This window comes from Notolabrus celidotus, chromosome 8, assembly GCF_009762535.1.
Source record: "Notolabrus celidotus isolate fNotCel1 chromosome 8, fNotCel1.pri, whole genome shotgun sequence".
Taxonomy (NCBI): Eukaryota; Metazoa; Chordata; class Actinopteri; order Labriformes; family Labridae; genus Notolabrus; species Notolabrus celidotus.
Genome location: NC_048279.1, coordinates 21,318,181 through 21,341,218, shown reverse-complemented (window position 1 = coordinate 21,341,218; position 23,038 = coordinate 21,318,181). Strand labels below are relative to the sequence as shown.

Genomic DNA, 23,038 nt, shown 5'->3' with positions numbered 1-23,038 from the left:
TGGGAACGTGCCAAAGGCTGCTGCTATCAAGGTTAGCGCACACACACACACACACACAAATCCACACACATACCAAAGGAAGACAGAGAGGAGAGGGGGAGGTTTAAAGAGACGGACCCTATTCCATGTGGGTTACTTGGTCTGTGTGTGTGTGTGTGGCTCATTAAAATGTGATTGAAGCCACAGCTCAGAGGCTGACTCAGCTGAGTTTAATTAAAGCTGTCAAACAATTATTTCTGTCATCCTCCAACATGCATATGCATAAATGTATTCATTCTCACACCCACTCTCATCTCTCTTTTTCTCTCACTCTCTAATCAATTGAAGTGTGACATTCCCATAATCAAATCCCCTTTATGTATCTCCGAGACATGACTGGCCATTCGGCTTCACTATTCTTTCAATGTCTCTCCGGTGCCAACTGCCCGATTACTGAGACTGCCGTTGTCAACACATGCAACGCATGGATGTGTCACCACAAGCGTACTGGAATGGGAGATGGAAAGAGAGAAAAAAAAAAAAAGGAGAAGAGTGGGAGGAAAGAAAATGAGGGAGCCGAGTCCACCACCATGGTCGTTATTAAGTGGGAAGGTTTCCCGTCATGAGAAAACACAACCTGCAGGGTGGTTGATATCACTGACGACGCAGAGCTCCTAACCTCATGCTTAAAAAAGTGACATTTCAAATGCGTCCACAACCACTGCGTAACCATCACAGACAGGCGCAGGAATATTAACATGCCGAACAGGATAAGAGAGATCACTTGAAATCTGTCAGCACAGACTTTGATGAGCACAGAGATTACAGCTATAGACATTTTTACACATCAGTAATAAGCCTTCTGCACATAGGGTCTTTTTGTCTCATAATGTCCTGGAACCAATTTAAAATATTTCTTCCCAAGAAAATAATCTGAATATATGCTCTTAATTAGATTTTTTTAGACAAGATATCAGGATTGAGTTGTCAAGAGTATTTTGGGAGATTCATTTAAGTACTCAATGGGAAGAAGGGACGCAAGAAAGGTACCCTTATGAAATCACTGAGAGATCATGTAGTTATTAAAGATAGCTAATGAAAGACAAGCTTTTAGGTAGTTTTACTGGTGGTTGCCAAGCTCACCAATGATGATGAATTGCTCTCAAACAGTACTGGGTGTCTCTTACAGGATGCTAATTCAAATTTACTGTGTATTTTGACAACTGCTCTTTGTTTGTAAGGTTCCTCTTTCACACATGCACTCCTGAAATTTCCAAGAAACTCTCAGGAGCTCTGCCCCCCCCCCCCCCCCCCCTAAAATTTCCCAGAGTGACTTGGACTTTGAAGAAAAGCTCAGAATCTTTACTTTGTACTTTAAGTTAACTTTTACCGCCAGTCGTGCTGTACTGTATATCTTTTAGAAATGACTCCACTAAAGCTCCTCACTCAACTTTGTTCTTTTTTATCAGCCAGGCTCTATAGCTACCACTCCATAATTATATTTACACTGGAAATACTATTAAAATTTTAAATCACTGAATGATTTTTAAATTACACTTTCTCCTTCAAGCCTGTAATTATGTGTTAAAAATCAAAGAGTTTAAATAGGATACAGGGGATAAAACACCATCTGGCTTAAATCTGGTTACTGTTGTCTCTCTGGATTTGAAAGTCAGCCTGAAACAGGACATCCAGCCAGCTGTTGTACTCACAGCACTGCGGCATCCGTCCGTAGAGTGGTTGTACAGTGCCAGTGGTGACAGTGACGGGCTAAAACTCTCTCTTACACCACCACTATCGCCCAGATCAGCAGCAGTCCATCTATCTGAGGGTTAAAGTCAAACACTGCATCCAGTACTGTTTTTATCCACTTGAACTTTTCATCCCTGACCCTCAAAACAGAGTAGAAATTACTCACTTACACCACTCTGACAGCAGAAACACACTCACATGGACACCAACGATAAACTGAATTCTTGGAGAAGTGGAAGGCAACAACATGGTGCTGGCCGTGGTGCTGAAATGTAATGCCTGGATTACAGTCCTGTGAGGCCATGAGTGGAAAGGAGTTGCACAAGAGGAATTTTTATTGACCTCGGATCATTTTTCAGTTTCTTTTTGGCACCTAGTTTTTAGACATGCCAGGTGCATTAAAGGTGACATATCATGCAAAATCGACTTTTTAATGGTTCTCTACCTGAAATATGTTTCCCTGGCATGTCTACAAACCCCCCGAGAATGAAAAAAATCCATTCTGCCCCTGTTTTGATTTCTACACCTTTCTGTAAATGTGTGTGAAACGAGCCGTTTCAGACTTCCGTGTTTTTGTTACGTCACAACAATATCCGGTCTGTCACGGAGTCAGAGCTCGGAGCTTGTTCAGCCCATAGACTGTATAAAATACAACTCAACTCCTCCGTTTTTCATTACCTGCACACGTGTGGTAACAAGGAGCATAGGAGGGAGGCATGCTAGTTGTAGGCTGTCTTAATAAACACAGAGGTCGGTTTTACTCCCCACGTCTGCAGATTAGAAGATCTAGTGGATGATTTTTATTTTCCATGGAAAAGTGCTAGCGCTAGTTAGCATAGCAACATGCTGTAGCTGTAGCTGTAGCTGTAGCTGTGTACCAAGACATACGTCTACATACTGACAAATAAAACAACAAGTAACAAAGAAAGGTCCTGCTGCCTTTCTGATTTCAAAGTGTTTTTTTGAGCATAAACTTTAAAGACATGTTTTGGGGACCTCTTAGACCAATATATATTGATGAAAAATGCGTGATATGTCACCTTTAAGCTGTTGAAGCCATTCTTGTTCTGACAATGGCTTCAACAGCTTAATGCACCTGGCATAGCAACAAAACGTACTGTATGTTTGATGTTTGGTCTGTTAAGCACTTCCAATCAGACCTCCACAGTGTGATATCTGGCAACTATGTGATTATATCACCATGAAATTATGTTGTTATTTGTGACTTTTACTTATCAGGTTTATCCAGATTCCATAAACATTTGCAGCAGATCTGAATTGAAACACTTTTGTTGTTTTTTGACCAAACATTTGCAGAAATTGCAGCAATTTCGTCAGCGACAGCCTCAATTCTCGTTGAGTGCTTGAAAGCATACAGTATGTTAGCCTGCTAACAATGCAGCTGAACTTGTGCGTTAGCATTAAGCACAAGTGCAATTGTGGCTTTACACAAACCCACACAGTTTATAGCATTGCTGTAGAGTCCTGTTATTGTAGAAGAGCTAATGGGGGCGACAAACAATAATAAATGGACAGACAGAGAAAGCAATTTAAAGCCATAGCTGGAGTGGAATCAAGGTGAGAACTAAGAAAGAGAAAACTAAGATATAAACATATTTTACAGAACACCTGACAGTGAAGCAAGCTGTCTCCTGGTAAAGAAGCGTTAATTCAACCTTGTTAGACTAAAGCCTGGTTTATACTTCTGCACTGAATCTCCACCATATCATGGGCCAGTAGGGTGGCATAGTCCTGTACCAATGCAGAAGCCTTCCAACATAGCCCGACTTGCACCTCTTCAAAATTGTAACTACATGTAAAAAAAAACGCAGGCTGTAAGCCGTTTGATTGGTCTGCTGGGTAGCAACGTTCCCATTTCCTGCTTTTGCAACCTTTACAGTATCGCCACCTACGCTGATTCAGCAGTGGCGCATTCATTCTCTTCTGACGTCTCCTCTCTTTTTCTTCTTTGCAGAAATTGCAGCTTGATCAACTACTGCTCAACCAAATGTGATCGGATTCAGTCCACATGGTTTCCAGTGCACGAGCAGAGAATGTATCAGAACCAGGAACAGGCAATCTGATGGGCATAGAAATCGCACTGCTAAATAGCATTTAGATGAAGTACTGGAGAGTGACACCAACACTTCAACTTGAAAGTATGTAGTGCTTACGACTGCGTATGCCACTACTGGGTAGAGTATAAACCAGGCTTAAGTTTTAGGAAAAACTAACTCTTTTAATTGCATTGCCCAGAGGGCTATTGGTTTGACTGTCCACATAAACGCATACAGGGAGTCCATGGCTTTATATGCAGTGTTCATTCATTCCCGCAGGGCTCCACTGTTTCGTTTCCATTACCTACAATCCCCCGGAGATTATCTGTCATAAACAAGCGTGCATCAGGGAGTTACTTAGCTGCAAAGAACTACAAAATGATGCAGTCAGGAATATGGAAGGCACTAAAAGCTACAAGGAACAGATCTGCCACATCTCTGTGTCAATCTCTCCCTCCTCTTCCCGACTCTCTCTCTCTCCCAGGAGTATCACATGAGCTGCAGTAGCAGAAACCTCCTGAATTATTGAAGCAGACAAGACATCTCTCAAACCCACACATTCACACACACACACACACATTTCCTCACACACAAACACAGTAACTGTATCCCTGCCCTCAGGGGGGAAATGAGATAATGACCAATTCAATCCAACATGGTTTTAGAGACCATAAACATCATAGTGAGAGACCGAGAGGGAGGGGGAGAGGAGAGGAGATAGTGACACTGACCGAAAGGACAGGAGAGGTGTGAAAAGAGAAACACACTGCCCATTATTTATTTCACACTATAATACCCTGGGTCAGGAAGGCTACTTTTAAATTTGATCTGTGCAAGACGTCCAGCTAGTAAATAAAATGTGCGTGAGTTACATAATTGATGACGGGCCCTGAAACCAAATACATAGCTGAACAATTTATTCAAAGAACAATCTGAATGCTGTTCATGTGATCATCTGCATCAGCTTTCCTGATGGGCAAAGCAGTAATTGCAACCATAATCTCAATAATAATGGCCGTGATTACAAGGAACAAGCAGAGGTGGACACGTACAATCAATAAAAGCATGGAGGCGCTTTGTTAATCTGAAGATATAACCTCGGCGATGAGGGTATCAAGGAAAAAATGTGGTCAAGTGTAGCAAAGCTTTGTATTGTATGACACAAAGGTTGATTATTATGATTGAATAAATACCTGTCTTTATCTCCTGCTCATATTTCTGCTGAACTATGTAATGTTATTTTGTATGTGCATGTATGATCTTGTCTATGTGTTGGTTGATGTGTTACAGTCACTCCTTGGGGTTTTATTTTAAAGGGTTTTCAGTGTGAGTGGGGTTCTTGGTATGTTTTTGTCCCCCCCCTCCCTCTTGTGCTCTGTCTTCCCCACTCTCTACCAACCTGCCCTGGTTCTGCAATCAATACACCTGTCCACCATCAAGTAATCACCTGCTCCTCTACAAGAACCCTGCACCGGCAGTCAGTCCCTGCTGGGTCATTGTGCCATTCAGTTTGTCTACGTGCTGCAAGTCTAGCTCAACTTTGACTTTCTGCTTACCTTTTATCTTACCTGTTTGTGTGCCTGCCTGCCACAGTGACCACCTGTTTCCCCTTTCTTCAAGACCTCCATCTTGGCAGCCTGTCACCTCCTTCCCCACAGCCTCAGACCCCCACCCACTATCCCCTGCTAGCTTTTAGAATAAAACTCACTTTTTGGCACCTCATCTTTTGGAAGTCTGCTTCTGGGTTCAGCCCTCATTTATGAGAAGATGAATTAATTTTAGCAGGCTAGCTACTAATTCAGTCCACAACTTTTGTTCCAAACTGATCACCGCACAGCTTTTTGAATAGATTGCCAACTTTTCTTGAAAGGCCATGAGCAGGCTGATACTTTTAGTTCTTCTTGAAATATTTCAAAAATTGTGGTATAAGATGTCATGATATTTGTGATGGACATTTATGGTGCAAAGAGGATGAACTGTTGTTGTTAAGACTGCCAACTTTTAGTCCAGTGCCCTATCATGGCTAATCTGTAAGTCCTGACTTTTGTATAAGATCAACTAATTGTTTCAAATTCATCCGCCTCATCCTTACATTGTGCTTATAGCAAACCAGCAAATCTTAGCATGCTTATACACTAGGGTTTCCAACTTTCTCACTACTAAATAAGGGACAGTTGCACAGTGCCATGGTGGTGTGAGCATTATGTGTGAATTCAGCCTATATTCTGATTCTGATTCAACTGGAAATGCAGAAAGTGTGTATATTCCCTTTAATCCTTCCTGTATCATTATGTAACCTCATATGAATAAACCTCACAGAAACCACAATTTGGCTCTTTACATCAAAAAAACAAGCAAAAGAAAAATTAAATGCAAAAGAGGAGGATGACTCACCAAATGTACTTTTTCCATGGATACTTTTTGCTGCTCTTGACTGACTCAAGCAGTCTTTTGTCCTTTTGCACAGCCAGAGAGAAGTCCTTACATGACAAGTCACAGTTTACAGATATTTGAAGTTCATTTTTGATCAGCTCTGTGCTGCATCTGTTTCTTGAGTCTGACCATTCAATGGCCATCAGAGAGAAAATCCTCTGCACACCTTTTTGCAGGACTTGGCACATTTGTGTTGTATACAACTGATGCGCGTGAGGGGGCCTGTGTTTGGATGACAGGCGGTGTCATTGGCACATGATCTGCCGTTTTATCTGATCAAGGATCTGTAGAGTGCAGTCTGTTGTATTTACAAGAGTTAATAGTCAATATACGGGACAATTGAGGTCCCGTATGAAACAAACCAATTTTGCCCAATATACGGGATGTCCCGGCTAATACGGGACAGTTGGCAACCCTATTATAAACTAAGCTAAGATGCGTAACATGATGAACCTTAAACATGCTTAATATCACTATGTATTGCCAATGTGAGCATGATAATGTGAGTATTAAGCTGAAAACTTGAAGAAAGACAATCAAAGATGGAGACACAGAAAAAAGAAAATGAATTGTGACGGATCAAGAAGTTCTCTTGCTGGCCCCATTTTCACGTGCTTCTAAGTTCTGGCATCCCTAGACAACTAGATTCTTTTTAAGTAAAAAAACAAGATACATCGTCTACATCCAAAAATATTCATTTTCAGCCCTTTTGTTCCTCAAAGAAAGAACATGAAACACCCTGATCATACAGTCTATCTTTGCTGCTGCATTGATATGTTTCACTTGGATTTCAGATGTTCATCAGATTATATTCCAGAGGTCATCTGTTTGAAATCAACTGTTTAAATAAAAAGAAGAATGAATGAAAAATGAATCATTTCGCAGGGTGTATGCATGAACCCTAGACCTGAAACTTCCAAAACAACAAAAGTATGACTTTGCGGACAGACTCTTCCTATGCTGCAGGGTATCAAGCAGGCAAATAAGGCTGCAATGACTCATCTCCTCATCTCAGAGGTTCAACAGATTAAAAAAAGAAATCAAACGCTGGCATGTGAAGAGATGTGGAGGGAGCCGAGACTCAAGGAAGAAACCTCTGATCTTACACTAGAACCAGTGCACCATGGGGGCTTCATTACTCGGAACAGCCACTGGAACCCTCAATCAAACACGGGAAATTCTGACATATATACAGTATGCATACATTTCATTTTCACATGCATACATGATGATCAAAACATACTGCGCATGTTATATGCAAGAAATGATAGAGTTTCATTCTCACTCAGGCTACACACACATATTCTCCTCATCGATCTAAACCAGCTGCTACAGTCGTGATTGAAAATCCAAACATTTTGAAGGCATGTTGACAGAAATCTGGCTGTCTGTCATTAGTATAATGCAAATTTTACAAACAACTGCAGGCATCCATGACGATGATATACTGTGGAAATATAATGAGGAACAGCTTGAGGCCATATGGATCTGTACTGCATGCAGAGGAATTGGGTTTTTATATTGGAATATTCAGAATACAGCTGTTTCAGTCATGCAATGATTTGTCAAATTATCAGCAGAAAATGAGACGACTAGTTTTGATTATGTATTAGTTATTGGTTTAAACTTTCACTGGTTAGTTCCTGAATGGAGATACATTTTTGGGTGTATGAGTGAAGTACAGTAGTAGACTAAGGTTGTCAAAACTTTTGATATATGGATGCTTGGTACTCTGTCCTTTTTTTTTTACATTTGACTGTATCCGAAAGCACCGAAGCTGAAAAATGCAAGTCTCCTCTCATATTTTCAACCTAAAGCTGCCCCGATTTAAGGAGAGAGAGCAGCAGTGGTCACGGAACCAAAGTGGAGGTGATCATAGAAAGCATTAAAACTGAGGATAAGATGTTCATTTCTAACTGCATCACAGTGGTTATGCTCTAAAGACCTTATTAAGAAATCAGAAATCCGTGCAAATGTGCAGAAGTGCTGGATTTTGTCTGTCTGCAGCACTTGGACACTGTGTGTCTGTTCCATTTTTCCCGGTCACACCTGTAGCTCTCACAAAGCCCTGGCACAACCAAAACTGTTCAGCAAATGCAGAAGTTTTGTTGAGTCCTTTTGGTATCTCAGGTTCATGCACGTTATGTTTATGTCTGGTGCGGACAGATGGGGGGCAAAGAAGAGAGACCATGTTGTCACCTGGACCTTATATGTTTTCTATTAGTGCCGACCTGTGGACTGTTGAAAAGGAGCTTCACACTGTGCCATGATTGATGCTATAAACTGTCCATAATATGAAACTTTGAAAATGCAGGAAGACAGCTGACTCTATGCAGATACACATACCATCATACACTAATTCTGCCTTATGAATGACAATTCAGAAGGAAATATATGTCTGTTTTATTTTTGTTTACAGATGTACAGTATATATCTGTTTAAAAAACAGGACGATAAGAATGGCGTTCATGTACTTGTTAACAAGCTTACATATTCCCACACTGTAGGTGGCAGTATGCAGCCACCACTAATCACAGAGCAGGAAAACAAGCGCCGCAAAGTAACCCGAAAAGAGAGTCAATATGGCATCACCGGTGTAGATGATTGTGAGCAGGATAATACAGTTGCAATTTGCAAAAGGTGCTGCAAGGAAACCCATCCATCCATTATCTTAACCACTTATCCAGTTTGGGGTCGAGGGGGGCTGGAGCCAATCCCAGCTGACTTTGGGCGGAAGGGTACACCCTAGACAGGTCACCAGCCTATCACAGGGCAAACATGGAAAGACAGACAACCATTCACGCACACACTCACACCTACAGGAAATTTAGAGCGACCAATTAACCTGGTAAGCATGTTTTAGGGGTGTGAGAGGAAGCCGGAGTACTGGGAGAGAACCCACGCAAACACGGGGAGAACATGCAAACTCCACCCAGAAAGGCACGTGTCCGACCGGTGACTCATGCCAGGAGCCTTCTCCCTGTGAGGCAACAGTGCTACCCACTGCACCACTGTGCAGCCCAAGGAATCCGAGAGGAGGAAAAAGAGTCTTCAAGTTTTAACCCAAGAAATCACCAAGTCACGTGAGAACTTGAGCCACAAAGATGTTGTTAGGGAATACGAGTTAGCAGCAGTTAATAGTTACCAAGAAAAAGATGATTGCCATCCTCCCTGTACAAGAGGTTTTTGAAAACTGCACTGAAAATACTTGAGTCCCCACTACTTGTCAGATCCCTGCCCTGTTTGATGTGGTTTCCACACACATTCACACTCTGATTGACAACAATGTAAGTTTAACCAAGGACATAAGGACTTCTGACGTTAGTCTAGTGAGTATGCCGAGTTTGACGGACCAGCAGCTGGAAGAAGACATTAACAAGCAGTGCAATAATTACCCATTCCTCTTTTCTTACATGTGCAATACGTTTTTCTACTCATCTTCTCAGTTCTGTTCTGTACATTGTTTTATACTATGCTACAAGTCTGTGCACATTTTTCACTGCGTCACTTGTTTGAAAATATTTGTTAACTTACTTATTCAGTTGTGTATATACACATTGTAAGATATGCTTATTTGTACTTCTTTAATTTGAATTGCTAATAACTTCTTAATAATTGCTATATATGCTCTTGTTTCCTTTATACTGTCTACTTTGCTGCTGTATAGGGATGGGTACTGAATTCGGTACTTTTATAGGTACCGACCGAATTCTGTCGAAAAAGGATTATCTTATCTTATCTTAAGAAAAGTGTCCTTCTTTAGTTCTTATTTCATACATAGAGAAAAGAGCAGGATTTGTTTAAAGGCCCTGTGAGGAGTTTTGAACTGGCTGAGAAACAGACTGAAAATGATACTGATGCCTCTTTATGACCTTCAATAGCAAACAAGACCATCAGCAGCAACACTGACACCTTCTCTGTTGTCATTTTTAATGCCTGAAACCACCCTGAGGGGGTAGGTTTCAGACCAGATGATGGATATCTCGCTTCAGAAACAGCCTTTATTTGACTGTTTTCATGGAAAATAATCACATTGCCTGATAAAGTTGACTGTTAAAAGACAATAGGATGAGGATTTTGTTGAAACACTACTTTTGCATGTATAGGACAAGAGATAAGAGGTATCGCTTTGTCCACAAGGGGGCGCCAGAATCGATGCAAAACAAAAGTTCCTCACAGCAGCTTTAACTACAGTGATGAACAATGTGTTTTAAATATGTGCTACCCAGCAACAAACTCTGGTGTTGTAAAAGGAAGCCAATAAATAAGTGCAAAAAAAAATGCAGACCCTCTACATGTTTATAGCCTAGTTCAAAAAACTGCTTTTGTCTCTATAAGGCATTTCTTAATTCATGAAAAGCCTACTGGGTGCAAACTTTAATACAACTTAATTGTTTTGACTTCATTAAGAAAAAAAAGTTATGCACAGATTTGCATAATTTGGGATGTGACAAAAGTTGACTGAAAGGTGGTGCGATGTAGCTGTTTGTCACTCCACCTCTTTGCTAGTTTCACGATTGATTAAAAGTTAGGTTGAGCCAGCATTTCCAATACTGAGCTGTCATCGTTTGGCTTCAGGGCCCCTCTTTAGAAACCAATGGGAGACTACATCCATTACACAGTGTATGATGCTTTCCAGAAGACTAAAGCGTGATGTCAAAGCTCCAAATAGAGAGGTAAAAGTAGATCATAGGCTTTTCTGAGGGTTGTGGGTTGTTTCTCCGTCTTGGTAAATCTTAAGACAAAAGCAGCAAATCAGACAGCGGCTCTTCAAAAGACTTATCAGCTCAGCAGGACAGCTTCATATCAGCGCCAAATAGACGGACAATCTCCACAGAGAGAGAGAGAGAGAGAGAGAGAGAGAGAGAGAGAGAGAGAGAGAGAAGAGGTTTAGAGATGACAAAGCTTGCTGAAACACACACATAAACACACACTGAGGGATGTACTGATGATGGATTCCACATGTCTCCCATGCTTCCATCCTCCTCCCGTCCATCTGTTCTGCACACAGTGTTGATGGGATTCACATTAAATCTCCTCCTCTTCATCTCTGCTCCCACTATCACTCCTTTTTCCCCATTTCCTCTTTTTTATCACCCGCCAAAATTACACTGGCAGTCCTCGAGCTCTCCTGTCTCAGTCTGTTCTATCCTCAAACACACATTTAAAACCTATTTATCCTGGTCAGGTGGGACACTGACCTTTGTGTAGCTTGTGACCACATGTCATCCAATGCGCTGCAGTGTGTGTGCCTACAAATGTGTGCTAGTGTGTGTCCTCTTGCCTTTTTGCACTCTTATTGATTAAATCAAAGCTCCAATCAGAGTTACCAGTCCCTGTAAATATTACAGATCAATGTTTCCAAGAGCCTCGGGGTGGGAGGAAGCTCTGTGCGTGTTTGCATAAGCATTTACACACACAAGGAAAGTAGTTACATGAACATTTTTCCACTGTTCGGTTTGAAGAGGTTTCAACGTGACACAGAAACATCTTCAATGCGGAGATTAAAATCAGCGTTTCCTCATTTGAAATCAATAGCTCAGGGGGAAGAAATATGCATGCAGAAAGAGAGTGTGGAGAAAAAGAAATGGATGAAAGTGGAAGAGAGAGAGAAAAAGAGAGAGACGGTTTATTTTTGAAGGGCACTGTTTCATCAGGAATTAGTCGAGTATAAAACGAGGAGAAGGAAGAGCCAGGAGAGTGATAAACGCTGTGAAGAAAAGAGAGAGTATAGAGGGAGCTTTAAAGGAGAAAGAGAAATGGAGGACAGAAGAGGGAGGGAGGGAGATAAGAACGACTGGCAGGTGTTCTTCTACGTCTCAGCTTTAATTGACGGAAATACTGTAGGTCTGCTGGGGAGCGGTGACTCACACTGTTTATGTGTGTGTGTGTACGAGAGAGAAGGTGAAGGTGACTCCAGGGTTCGTCATGTCTAAGCTGCTGCTCTAAACTGCTCCCCCCCCCCCAGCCGTGCAACCAGCCAATGCATGCAAACACACCAGGGTGCAAGCATAGACACAACAGAGGACGAGCAGTTAATTTGGATGCAGTCGGGAGCTCCCAGGTGTGAATGTCAGAATGAAAAAAAGGTGCAAGCTCAGCAAAACCCATTTCCCGCCATAAATGTAAAAGGAAGGAAATGTGTATTACAAGCAAACACATAAACCAGCTTTGAAGTGGAAATAAACTGTCACTGCAGCTGTAAAACACATTGTAACTGGAAAGTTTCTGAACACACACACAAAGAAAACACAGACACACACATGCATGGATGTTCCTGTTGTTTTGATAAAGAGAGACAGAGGGGGGCTGTGACTGGCAGCCCCGGAGAGGCTGTCGTCTCGGAAAAGAGAATACCGATGATAAGAGATGACAGCGTTTAATTCTCACCATGAGAATGAGCAGAGACAGGCCGCAAGCACTGACACTACACAGTCCCAATGCAAGCACGCTAACACGTGGAGGTTTGAAACCAGGTGAGATTTTAAACCAGGTAATGAAGGGGCAGTTTGGTAAGGTCAAGCATTCACACAAACGAGTGCTAAGATATGCAGCACACGTCTGATGGCACCTAAAAAAGTAAATACCAAAGATTGAGCTTGGTTCTGTAGAAATGACTCTGCAGGGTACAAGACAGGATTTCAGATCAAAAAAAGAGAGAGAGGAGAGGAGAGGTGGACAGGGACAAGAAAAGCCTCTTTTAGAAGAAGCAAACAAGCAGCTCAGAAGAGTGAGAACAACTTTTCCTCCTCGTGAGGCCTGCCTGAATGTCAATGACAGCTTTCCCGTCACTGCTGGTATTAGAGACTTTACAAAGAGACACAGGAGGAGGAGGAGGAGAGGAGACAAAACTAGATGAAAAAGGACAAAATGAGACAAACAAGGCCTTGAAATTTTTAAATACTACTTCTATTATGGTGCTAAATTTAGTCATGATACCTAACCATCCTTCTTTGGAACAATTATCAAAAAGCCCTCAAGCAAATTGAATATGTTTGACTCCACAGTCCATGAATCTGGCCAGCCTTGCATGTTTAGTTTTCTAAACACGTGCTCATGTTGGATAATGAAGCTCCAACATTATTGCTTGCTGTACCTAAGCTTTAATTCATTCTACACAATATTTTCCTTGCACAGCCTCAAACTATCAATAAAAGCAATCTCAGGCCATAATAGCTGATGTATTTTGAACCAGCCAGCTCAGCAATCCTCAGAACAAACTGGACGTTTGCTGATAGACTGTACAAAATACAATTACAGCAGGAGAATTCAAACAGTTATTATACACTCTAGAATCATGTAATTTTCCTTTATTTCTTTATTTTCTACAACTCTGCCTTCCAATAAACTTCATGATTGTAAGTAGTTTTCCTTCAAGGTACAAACTTTTTTTGAGTGCAGACCTTACATTAGAAAGTGAGCAGCGGTTTTGTCATGGAAGTTAAAAGAGGTGATGTAATTGGGCAGTGAAGGACTATAATTATCACCTGAAACGTCCATTACTGTAAGAACACTTCACAAAAGGGTCCTTATACTCACTCAACTTTCAAATATATGGACTGTAAATCAGAGAGAGAGAGAGAGAGAGAGAGAGAGAGAGAGAGAGAGAGAGAGTAGAGAGAGAGGAGAGAGGAGAGAGATGAGAGAGAGAGAGAAGAGGTTTAGAGATGACAAAGCTTGCTGAAACACACACATAAACACACACACTGAGGGATGTACTGATGATGGGTTCCACATGTCTCCCATGCTTCCATCCTCCTTCCGTCTATCTGTTCTGCACACAGTGTTGATGGGATTCACATTAAATCTATAGTATGTAGGTCTGCATGTCTAAATACGCTCTGTATAAATCACTTTAGTTACATATTCATGCTCCACCGCTTCAGCCCTGCATGCCGCCGTTACCACATTTGGACTGGCTGTTGTGATCTTTTGTTTTGCTGCTGCTGTGTCTACCATTGTTCCAGCTGGGCCGCTCATTTTCACTTTTGTCCAGAGCAGATAATACTTTGATGTAGCAAACAACGCGAGGCAGTCACGGGCTTACAACAAAGATGACCCTGCCTGAAACAGGAACATAGTCAGAGTGAGAGCTGCATACAAATGTGTGTCAACTCACTGCAGCGATACGATTTGCATAAAAGCTCATGAAAACTAAGATGATAATTTTGTAACCTTAGGAAAATTGAAATACTGCTGGCACAAATTGTAGCGACAAGACTTTTGGAAGAGTGCAGCAGAGATGTTTGCACAAATTTGGGGATTAAGAAACTGTGAAATTGATCAAACACATGTGGATTTCCTCTGACAAGCTGAGTAGGCTCCAAACTGTTCCTATAGGAAGTGGAAAACAAAGACACTTTACAACCAAAACAAGTAGACGAACAATGCACCTTCCACATAAACAGTAATCATGTTTTGCACCAAACTACAGTGACACAATGGTGGTAGATGTGTGGAAATTATGCTCGACTGTTGTTGAACTTGTTTCTGAAGCTGTTCTGTTGACAATTCTTGCAAGAAAATGTCCTTGTGTTTCCTAAAAACATAAAAATTTTTAGGAATCTTTGTATGCATAAAGCCAAACCAAAACCAGCTTTAACTGAGGGACATTCTGAACAGACAGAATGTGACACTGAGGGACATTTTCTATTTCTGATGCATGTCCTCACTCAGTACAAGTGGACCAGACTAGAACTGTCCCTGCCAGCATTGCTCATGCCTTTCAGCATATTATAGTCCAGTTATTTCTACAAAGACAAGGCTACAGAATAAATCAAATTCTAATTTCCTTATGTTTTCAAAATAAACCCCCTGAACTTTGACAGTCCAACTTTTGCACCAGCTCCCCAGCCAACAAATGGACCCTCATACATTATGCAGAAGGGAGCAAGTGGCTCATCAGGGATGCAGAGAGAAACATGGCTGCCGGGGAGGAACAGCAGGGAGGAGGAGCCATGGGTGAGGGCCGAAGGGGGTGGAGAGAGAGAGAGAGAGAGAGAGAGAGAGAGAGAGAGAGAGAGAGAGAGAGAGAGAGGGCCATGGTTGAGGAAGCACAGGGTCATCACTGCTCCAGAAACAGAGGCAGAAAATGAGAGAAAGAGGAAAGCCTGGGAGAAAAATGAGCAATTCATGACTCAATGAGAATTAATAGAAGGGGGAGATTTATTGAGTGACAGGGAGATGTGAAGGATTGTTACAGACAGCTACTGTGCCTCTTATGTTTGTGATAGAAGGGCTGATAAACATGTACAATCTGATGGCCAATTATGACTTCAAATCATGATAATGTAATGAACAGGGATGAAAATGTAATGTTTCTTTTGTTTTTTACACTGTTTCAAACATGGACATAGTCTCAGTGATGTCGCCCACTTGTTTCAAAAGAGGTTTTATGACCACCACTGATGGTCGCCATATTGGAAGAGCAAACTCAACCTTGCTTCAATCAAATTATAAACTGGGAAAGAGGTGGAGTTGAGGCACGTGTTAAGTCTCCAGGCAAACAGCTACAACGCCCTCTCCTGTCAGGCAACGATGCCCATAACTATGCAAATGTATGATCAAAACTTCTGGCAGGTGTACCATCGAAATTATCAAAAAACACACTCCCATGCAGCTGTTATGAATATGGAAGTGAGCTACTGGGACCAAAAACGCTTTTTGAACCAGGTTGTCAACATGAATACTTTTGCTGCAAAATAGGCGTTTTAATATTGACTCTAATAGGTTTGCCTTGGCTCGTAGTATACACAGGTGGTCCTATATTTGGGCCAATAAAGTATGTTTGATGACAGCTTCACAAACTTGAGACTTTGGTGATTATTCTTTGAGGAAATACTTATTCCATTAGCTCAGGGATGATATACTAGCCATCAATCTCACCTTCTTTGGAGTTGAATTAGATGTTAGCAATCAATTGAATGACAACCATGTGTTTCAATGACTGGGGTTTTTAAATTAAAAATGTGCAATACTTTTAATATTGGCCAACCAATATGACCACAAGAGCAACCATCCAATGTTTTTGTTGCTGTGTTTCAACCATAGACTGTATAAAATGTGGACGTAGAATCCTTGACGTCACCCATCTGTTCCTGAGCGCTGTTTGGAGCAAATCGACCATGGAAGCCATATTGGAAATGCTCAACCAGGCAGAGTGTGACATAAAAGGATGGGATTTGAGCCTCCCGTCTGGGAGTCAAGTCAGTCATGTCCTTATTTGGGAAAAAACTCGTAATCTTAATATCTTCTGAACTGCTGCGTCAGAAAAAAATTCACCCCCGTACAGTGTGTGCCGATAGAGAGATTTGGTACGTAGAGCCAAGCTGTTTTTTGGACCAGGCTGTAAACATGTTTATTAATGCTGCAAAGATCGTCTTTTTTGAATTGGTGTCTATGTGGTTTCCGGTGTTTCTGCAGCCAGCCTCAAGCGGATTCTCGATGAACTACAGTTATAACACTTCCGCATGGGCTTCATAGTTTGAGACCGGAGGTTGCCGCTTGGTTTCAACATTCAGCTATGTCCACACTGTGCTATAGCAATCATGCAAGTTCATTGCTTGTCACACTGTACAAAGTGAGTCTAATAAACTATCTGTCACAAGGACTGGATGCTACCAACTTTAAGGCAAGTCACAGTGCTACATCATCAACTAGCATCCTCAAATGGATTGGTAAAGACGCCAAAAAAGAGCTTCTAAGGTTTAAAAAATAATATGAGGAGAGGGTGAAGAAAGTGTAAATTGAATACAGTAACGGCAAAGTGAGGTTGAAACCCTGATTTTGGTCACTAGAGAACACATCCTGATCAAAACCAAATAAGGTTATTCTCAACTACTGTATTAAGATGGTTGCAAAAGTTGTTGTTTTGAGGTTTAGAGTCATCATACAGGATCACAATGTCCTAATCCAAGGTCTTGCTGTCTATGGTATAAAAAGTGTTGCTACCATAGGAAAGAAACAACTTGAAAGCAAGGAGAAGGAAAGGAGACACAGTGGGACAAGAGACAGCCACTGTTGCAGGAGAGAAATTACGACCAGAAGGTTTCCCTATGTGATAGGGCAGACAATACACACACACACACAGAGAGACACACACACCTACACACAACAACAGCTCCAGCATTCGGCTGGTAGCATTGCTTGAAATATTAAACATAAATGTCACAGCCTCTCCTCCTATCTATTGCTCCTCGTCTTCTCTCCTCCTCCCACCTTTGGCAGCTTCCTGTTAATGAGTTTCATTTGCACAGGAGACCACAGCCAGAAGTAAACACACACACACACACACACACACACACACACACACACACACACAGATATATATATATATATATATATATATATATATATATATACATACACACTGCAGGTAGTAGAGCCCTGCCTGAGCGTGTCCAGGCATGACTTACTAGCCCTCACATCACTGCTCCAGTGCTATATAGGGACAACCAGCACTAATAAGGCCTAAGTTAGCTTACTGTTTGCCGAAACCTCCAGAGAACATGTGAGGAGGAAGCAAAGGAAGCCATACTGTAGGAAATCCAGTGATGTGACGACTATCATGATGCAAATAATAAGACTGAAAAGCTTTTTAATGTTATCCAGCTGAGGCCAGAGCGAGCACTGAGAGTGATATTTCAGAGTTAAAAATTCTCTGAGAAGTTTGTCCTTTTTTTATAAGAACAGCAAGCATTAACATTTCCAAGTGTCAAGAGAGCTTGAGTTTTCATAACACCACAGGAACAGACAGCAAATGTCAGACAGACACCATGCCTTCCCAAATAATCAAAGCCTGTTTTGTAAATCTATACATGCCCCTGACATGTAAGACTCTGAGTATAAACAGCCAAGCACACTTACTCCCCTTCAGTAGCTTTAAGCTATTCAAATTGATGTCTGGCTGTTTCACATATTCCCTCCAAGCCCTTCATTGAAGCAGCAAAAGTAAAAGAAAAGACATGCAAACTGACACTACTGACTTAAATGCACACAGAGTAAGCTGGCCTTGATACAGCTGTAGAGCTATCTTTGAAAAGAGAAAATGCCTGATACCCCCCAAAAAAAACAGCTATTTGAAGACTCTCTATCATGGGCATACATGTAAACAACACAAAGGAGCTGCATGCTGGTGCATTAGCTCCTATGGAGAGTAATGAACATGCAAGTTCCTGCAATTTCTTTTCAGAGAAAGGTTAAAAATAGATGCTGTTCAGGGAAAATGGAGAGCAATTATAAACCAAGTTACAGGTTCACTTCTTCTGATTCTGACTGACACATAAATTACAATGGCGTGGCATTATGAACAAAATGATGACCGGTTTTCTAGTAATAATTACAAATATTATGTTGGAAAAACCTTCACTTAATCAAATGAAGGTTTTCATTCGTTCCATTCTTTGAGTAAGTGTAATGTTTACTGTCAGTGAGTCTGCCCGTCTGTCAAACGTGATCCTGGACCTGCTGAGTCTCTACAAGGTGGATTATGCCTGCTGGCAAGTGCTCAACTACTCACAGGGTGTATCAAGGGCGTATTGGGCACCCCCCTCCGTTCTATATCTCTGTCTCACCCACTGAAACACAAACAATGAAGCTGATAACGATGCCCCTTTAGGATTGATGTTGTGTCTGTCAGTGCAACTCACATCTCTGAATCTGTTCCAGGATCTGTCCTTGTTCTGAGACACAGTGCTCAGCCATTTGTCGTTACTGTTACCGGAGACCGTCGTTTCTCCGCTCAGCAAGAGAGCCACGACAGGCAGCAGGAAGAAGAACATCTTCTACAAGCAGAGACAGAGAGAGAGAGAAAGAAAACAAAAATACACAGAAAGGAGCATCAGAACAGTAGGATCATTTAGGGTGAGAGGAAGAGAAGGATGTAGAAAAGTGTTCTGGAAGCAGACTGAAGTGGGGATATTTACTTTACAGATGACAGAACTCTCCTAGTGTGGCGCATAATGGGTCAGAATGTAAACAGAGCTAAACGAACCTAATGTTTATGATTGAAGGAGGTGGAGAGCGCACATTTGATCACACTAAACGGATTATTAACATTGGAGAGTTGTCACCGAGGCAGATGGGGCACTGCGAAAACGATTAGCTTCCCCTCCGCTAATTTAGAAAGCAATTAGCGGCGTCAACACAATATCCGCCCCCAATGAGCTTTGTCTGGGCTTTCGTTCGCTTTCTTCTCGGTCCTCAGCGCCGTGAAGTCGACTAAATAACCACAGCGGACTTTATTTCCAGTTAATTGTTTCTTTTGAAAAAAAAAAAAAAGAGCCTCACTCGCTGGTGGTTCACCTACCTGGGAGAGTTTGTTGGTGTCCTATTCCGATTCCCGGGGGAAAATAAGTCCACAGCCCCGGGTACTCCGGTGGCACCCGACTGCTTGTAGGATTGACGGTGAAAAGAGGGGGAGCTGCGAGCACGAGCGGACCGGCAGCTTTCTCCTCCTCCTCCTCCTCGGTCACCAGACACCGCCTCTCTCTACTTCTCTCTCTTTCTCTCTTTTTCCCCTCTCTCTCTCTTTCTCTCTCTTCCCCCTCTCTCTCCATGTCATTGATTTTCAGCGGGGAGGGGGGCGTGCGTATTTTTTTTTTAGATTCACACACCAGAGCCCAAGCGGGATTTAGGCGCCGTGTCAAACCGCTGTTCCGGATGTACAAACACAAATTTCATTTTAGTCACGCGCCCCTGTAGAGGAATTCGAGCTCGTGTCCACCATAATAAATACAATTAAGACGCTTAAAGCATAAAATGAGCGCTGCATCGGTTCTTGATTGGGTTGTTCAGCTGGGGGTTAAGCGGGCTTTTTAGCACCATGGACAGAGGCAGGCCATATTAAACTATCCCTCTTTATGATTAAACATAAATGGGACACATAACTGGAACGTTCGATTGAGGGGGGAAAAAACGTTATGTTTAAATATTTAATCTGTGACTCACTGCTTTTTCTCTCCTTGGGCGTTCGCTATGGCAACACTGTTGTTTCTCATTTATTTATCTGCGCATAATGCGCGTTTGTGTGTGTGGAGTTCAACATAAAGATTGTTTGGTACACGTTTTGGGACAATAGTTCAAACTGTCATTCTCCTGATTCAGTCCAAGTATGTTAATGGTTAAGTTTTAAGTACAGAGGAAACCAGGAGTTGAGTTGAGTTTCTTATCTATACCTCACTTTCTCATAATTGTTTTCTTATCCAACTATTCTGGCTGACATCACTATTTTTTTTTACATTGTTTGCAGAAAAGTATTATCAGGATTAATTTAGCTGGGACAGTAGTCAAAAGAGAATATTCTTATTGCAAATCTGTATTCAGCTCATCTACTATTGCAAAACTGCTACTGCAAGGAAGGTTTCCTTTCTGCCAAATACACATTATATTGTTTGACTATAAAGGTATATTGTACTTAGCTATTTTAATGAGTCTGGATTATTGTGTCACCCGAAGTTCAGTGCTGTTTAGCAGGACACTTACTTTTCCAAAGAACATAATCCTTTATGTTTTAGACCTACTGCAAAACTTTTTATTTCCGGTTTTTGGTCCAGAGTCACAGCTCATTAAAAATGAAACAGGTTAAACACAGAAGTTATCACACTGGTTTGCAGTCGTGTTTGTTCAGTGTTTGTCTGCAAATGCTTTTATCATACACAGCTTTAGTCTCATCCAGGGATCTGGCATCTGGCTGTTTTTGCAGTGCCTTTAAAAACATTCAAATCAGTATAGTTCCAGCAGGTCTGGGAGGTTCAATTAGGAGCTGACCAAGGTGCTGAAACGCTGCAAAGTTAAAGAAAAAAAAGGAGAATAACACAAGCTACACTCTTTTGTTCCTCTGGAAATGTCTATTTGCATGAAACAATAATGATATCAGTAAAAGTGCATTTCTGGTAGAATCTCAACTTGAAGTCTGCTCTTAGCAGTCAGAGTGTGCAGAACTTTCAAGTACTAATTGTTAGTGCTGTAATTAGTAATTGTACCCAATGGTAGTATTATGTCATTCATGTGGCAACTTGCTCAGTGTTAAATAATGTGATGGATAGAGGCACAAATACATTGATGACTGAATGGTTAGATATTGGTTGTCAACATGGTTTTTAGGATACTGTTTTTTATGTCTATTAATAATGCAATAAAGTTTCCTTGTCTGTGTGTTAGCACAGTGGTTTAATGATGATAGTTCTTCTTGATACAGTAATCTATACTGCTCATCCACACAGTGTGATAAAGTGAGATAATCTGGTAAGAATGTATTTGTACTGACTACAATGAAATGATGCAGATGTAAATACTGTATGAGATAACCTTTCTAAAAAAGCTGCCACATTTATTTTCCAGCTTGATGATGGTTAATACATTAACTAACATTGAAAGTCTAATACAAATTCAAAAATTAAAAATATACACTAAACATCAGAATATCTTCATTCAAAATAAAATATGGCAACAAGTTATCCTGTTTCGTGGCCACAACACCCAAAAAGCGATGTTCTGCAGTAAGAGACTGTAAGCAGTGCAAAATTGAAACAGTATGCTGGTGTTTCAAATCCTCCAGCCCTCTTCTTTCAGTTATTGCAACACTATGTCAGACTTAAAAAAGACATAAAAGACAATAAAACCCTGAAAAAGATTAAACTGACATTATAAAGCCATAGCATATGCCAGCTTGTGCTTAGATGTTTATTATAAGGCTAGCTGACTGCATTAAAGTTTAATATTAAGTTTTACTTCAGGTTTATAGGCATAATCACACTATAGGAAATTACATTTTTTTACAACAATGCAAAGGAGAAACTCTGGTATACTTATACAAGTTAGAACAGTTTGAAAACCTGACCTTGTTCATGCAGTGTTTAAGTATAGGATCCATAACGGGGGGTAAGTCATGACACTTGATTAATGTCTGTCCTCCGTCACCTCTAATATGGGTGTAAAAGCAGAAACTTCTAGTTTCAATTATTGTATTAACTATTGTTGTGGTCATTTCTATAACACAAATAAGAAACAACAGGAGGAACGACAACAGACAACAAGAGACTGGCTTTCTTGGTTTAGTTACATTTGAAAAAGGAAGTTGTCTCCGAACATACACTCACACCTAACCTATTCCCTCTGTGTGTAGTTTTCACAGTTTACCCCTGTACTTATATGCAAATACAACAAGTGTCTGAGATTTACATGGCACACAAGAATGTACAGTACAGTGTTGGTATGTGCTCTACTGATTTGTCTACTCAGTTGTACACAGTCTTGTTTCATAAGTTATTTTGTGGTGTGCAAGATATTGTTACTGATATATATATAGCAGTAACATCAATAATCAAAGAACTAGCGGACCAGAACTAAAGTTCTGAGTTCTCCAGGCTAATAATGACTCTTTCTTTCTTGGTTCTCATTTAGTGGCTGTGAAGCACTGCGTGAGTGCTGAGATAGGAAAGTCCAGTAACCAGCTTATGAGCTGAGTGGTTATGAGACGCTTGATTTTGACATTTAGAAGCTCTTACTGGGCATTTATGTGCCGTATATGTTAACTGTTATGTGGCCTGTGTTAAATGGCAGCCCTGACATTTACAGTAAATCTTGGGAAAGCTTGGACACTTGTCTCAGTCTTTGAATTGACATGGAGTATTTGTCCTTCAGCTATCTGAAGCCAAATGGTTTAATGACACTAACATTCACATTTTGACTCTGGAGCATGAACTATTGCTACCAGTTAATAATATTTGCTCCAAGGGTCCGTTAAGGGGTAAAGATATTCTCAGTTCTAATTTTAGTCAGTGGATTTTTAGTTTGTATGACATTTACACTGCTATTGA

At 41.1% G+C, this 23,038-nt stretch overlaps 1 protein-coding gene across 3 annotated transcripts in view; it reads right to left on the bottom strand.

Annotated features, from left to right (window-relative positions):
• spock1 (SPARC (osteonectin), cwcv and kazal like domains proteoglycan 1) overlaps positions 1-23,038 on the bottom strand; it is a 152,681-nt gene that overhangs the window by 123,743 nt on the left and 5,900 nt on the right. For 2 of the 3 annotated variants that reach the window (XM_034690196.1, XM_034690198.1), the window contains exon 4: positions 18,869-19,003. In XM_034690196.1, the coding sequence (XP_034546087.1) occupies positions 18,869-19,000 (132 nt within the window). In that variant the 5' untranslated portion in view covers positions 19,001-19,003. Of the gene's footprint in view, positions 1-18,868; positions 19,004-19,527; positions 19,693-23,038 lie in introns of those variants that run through there. The other variant, XM_034690197.1, reaches the window with a different exon arrangement.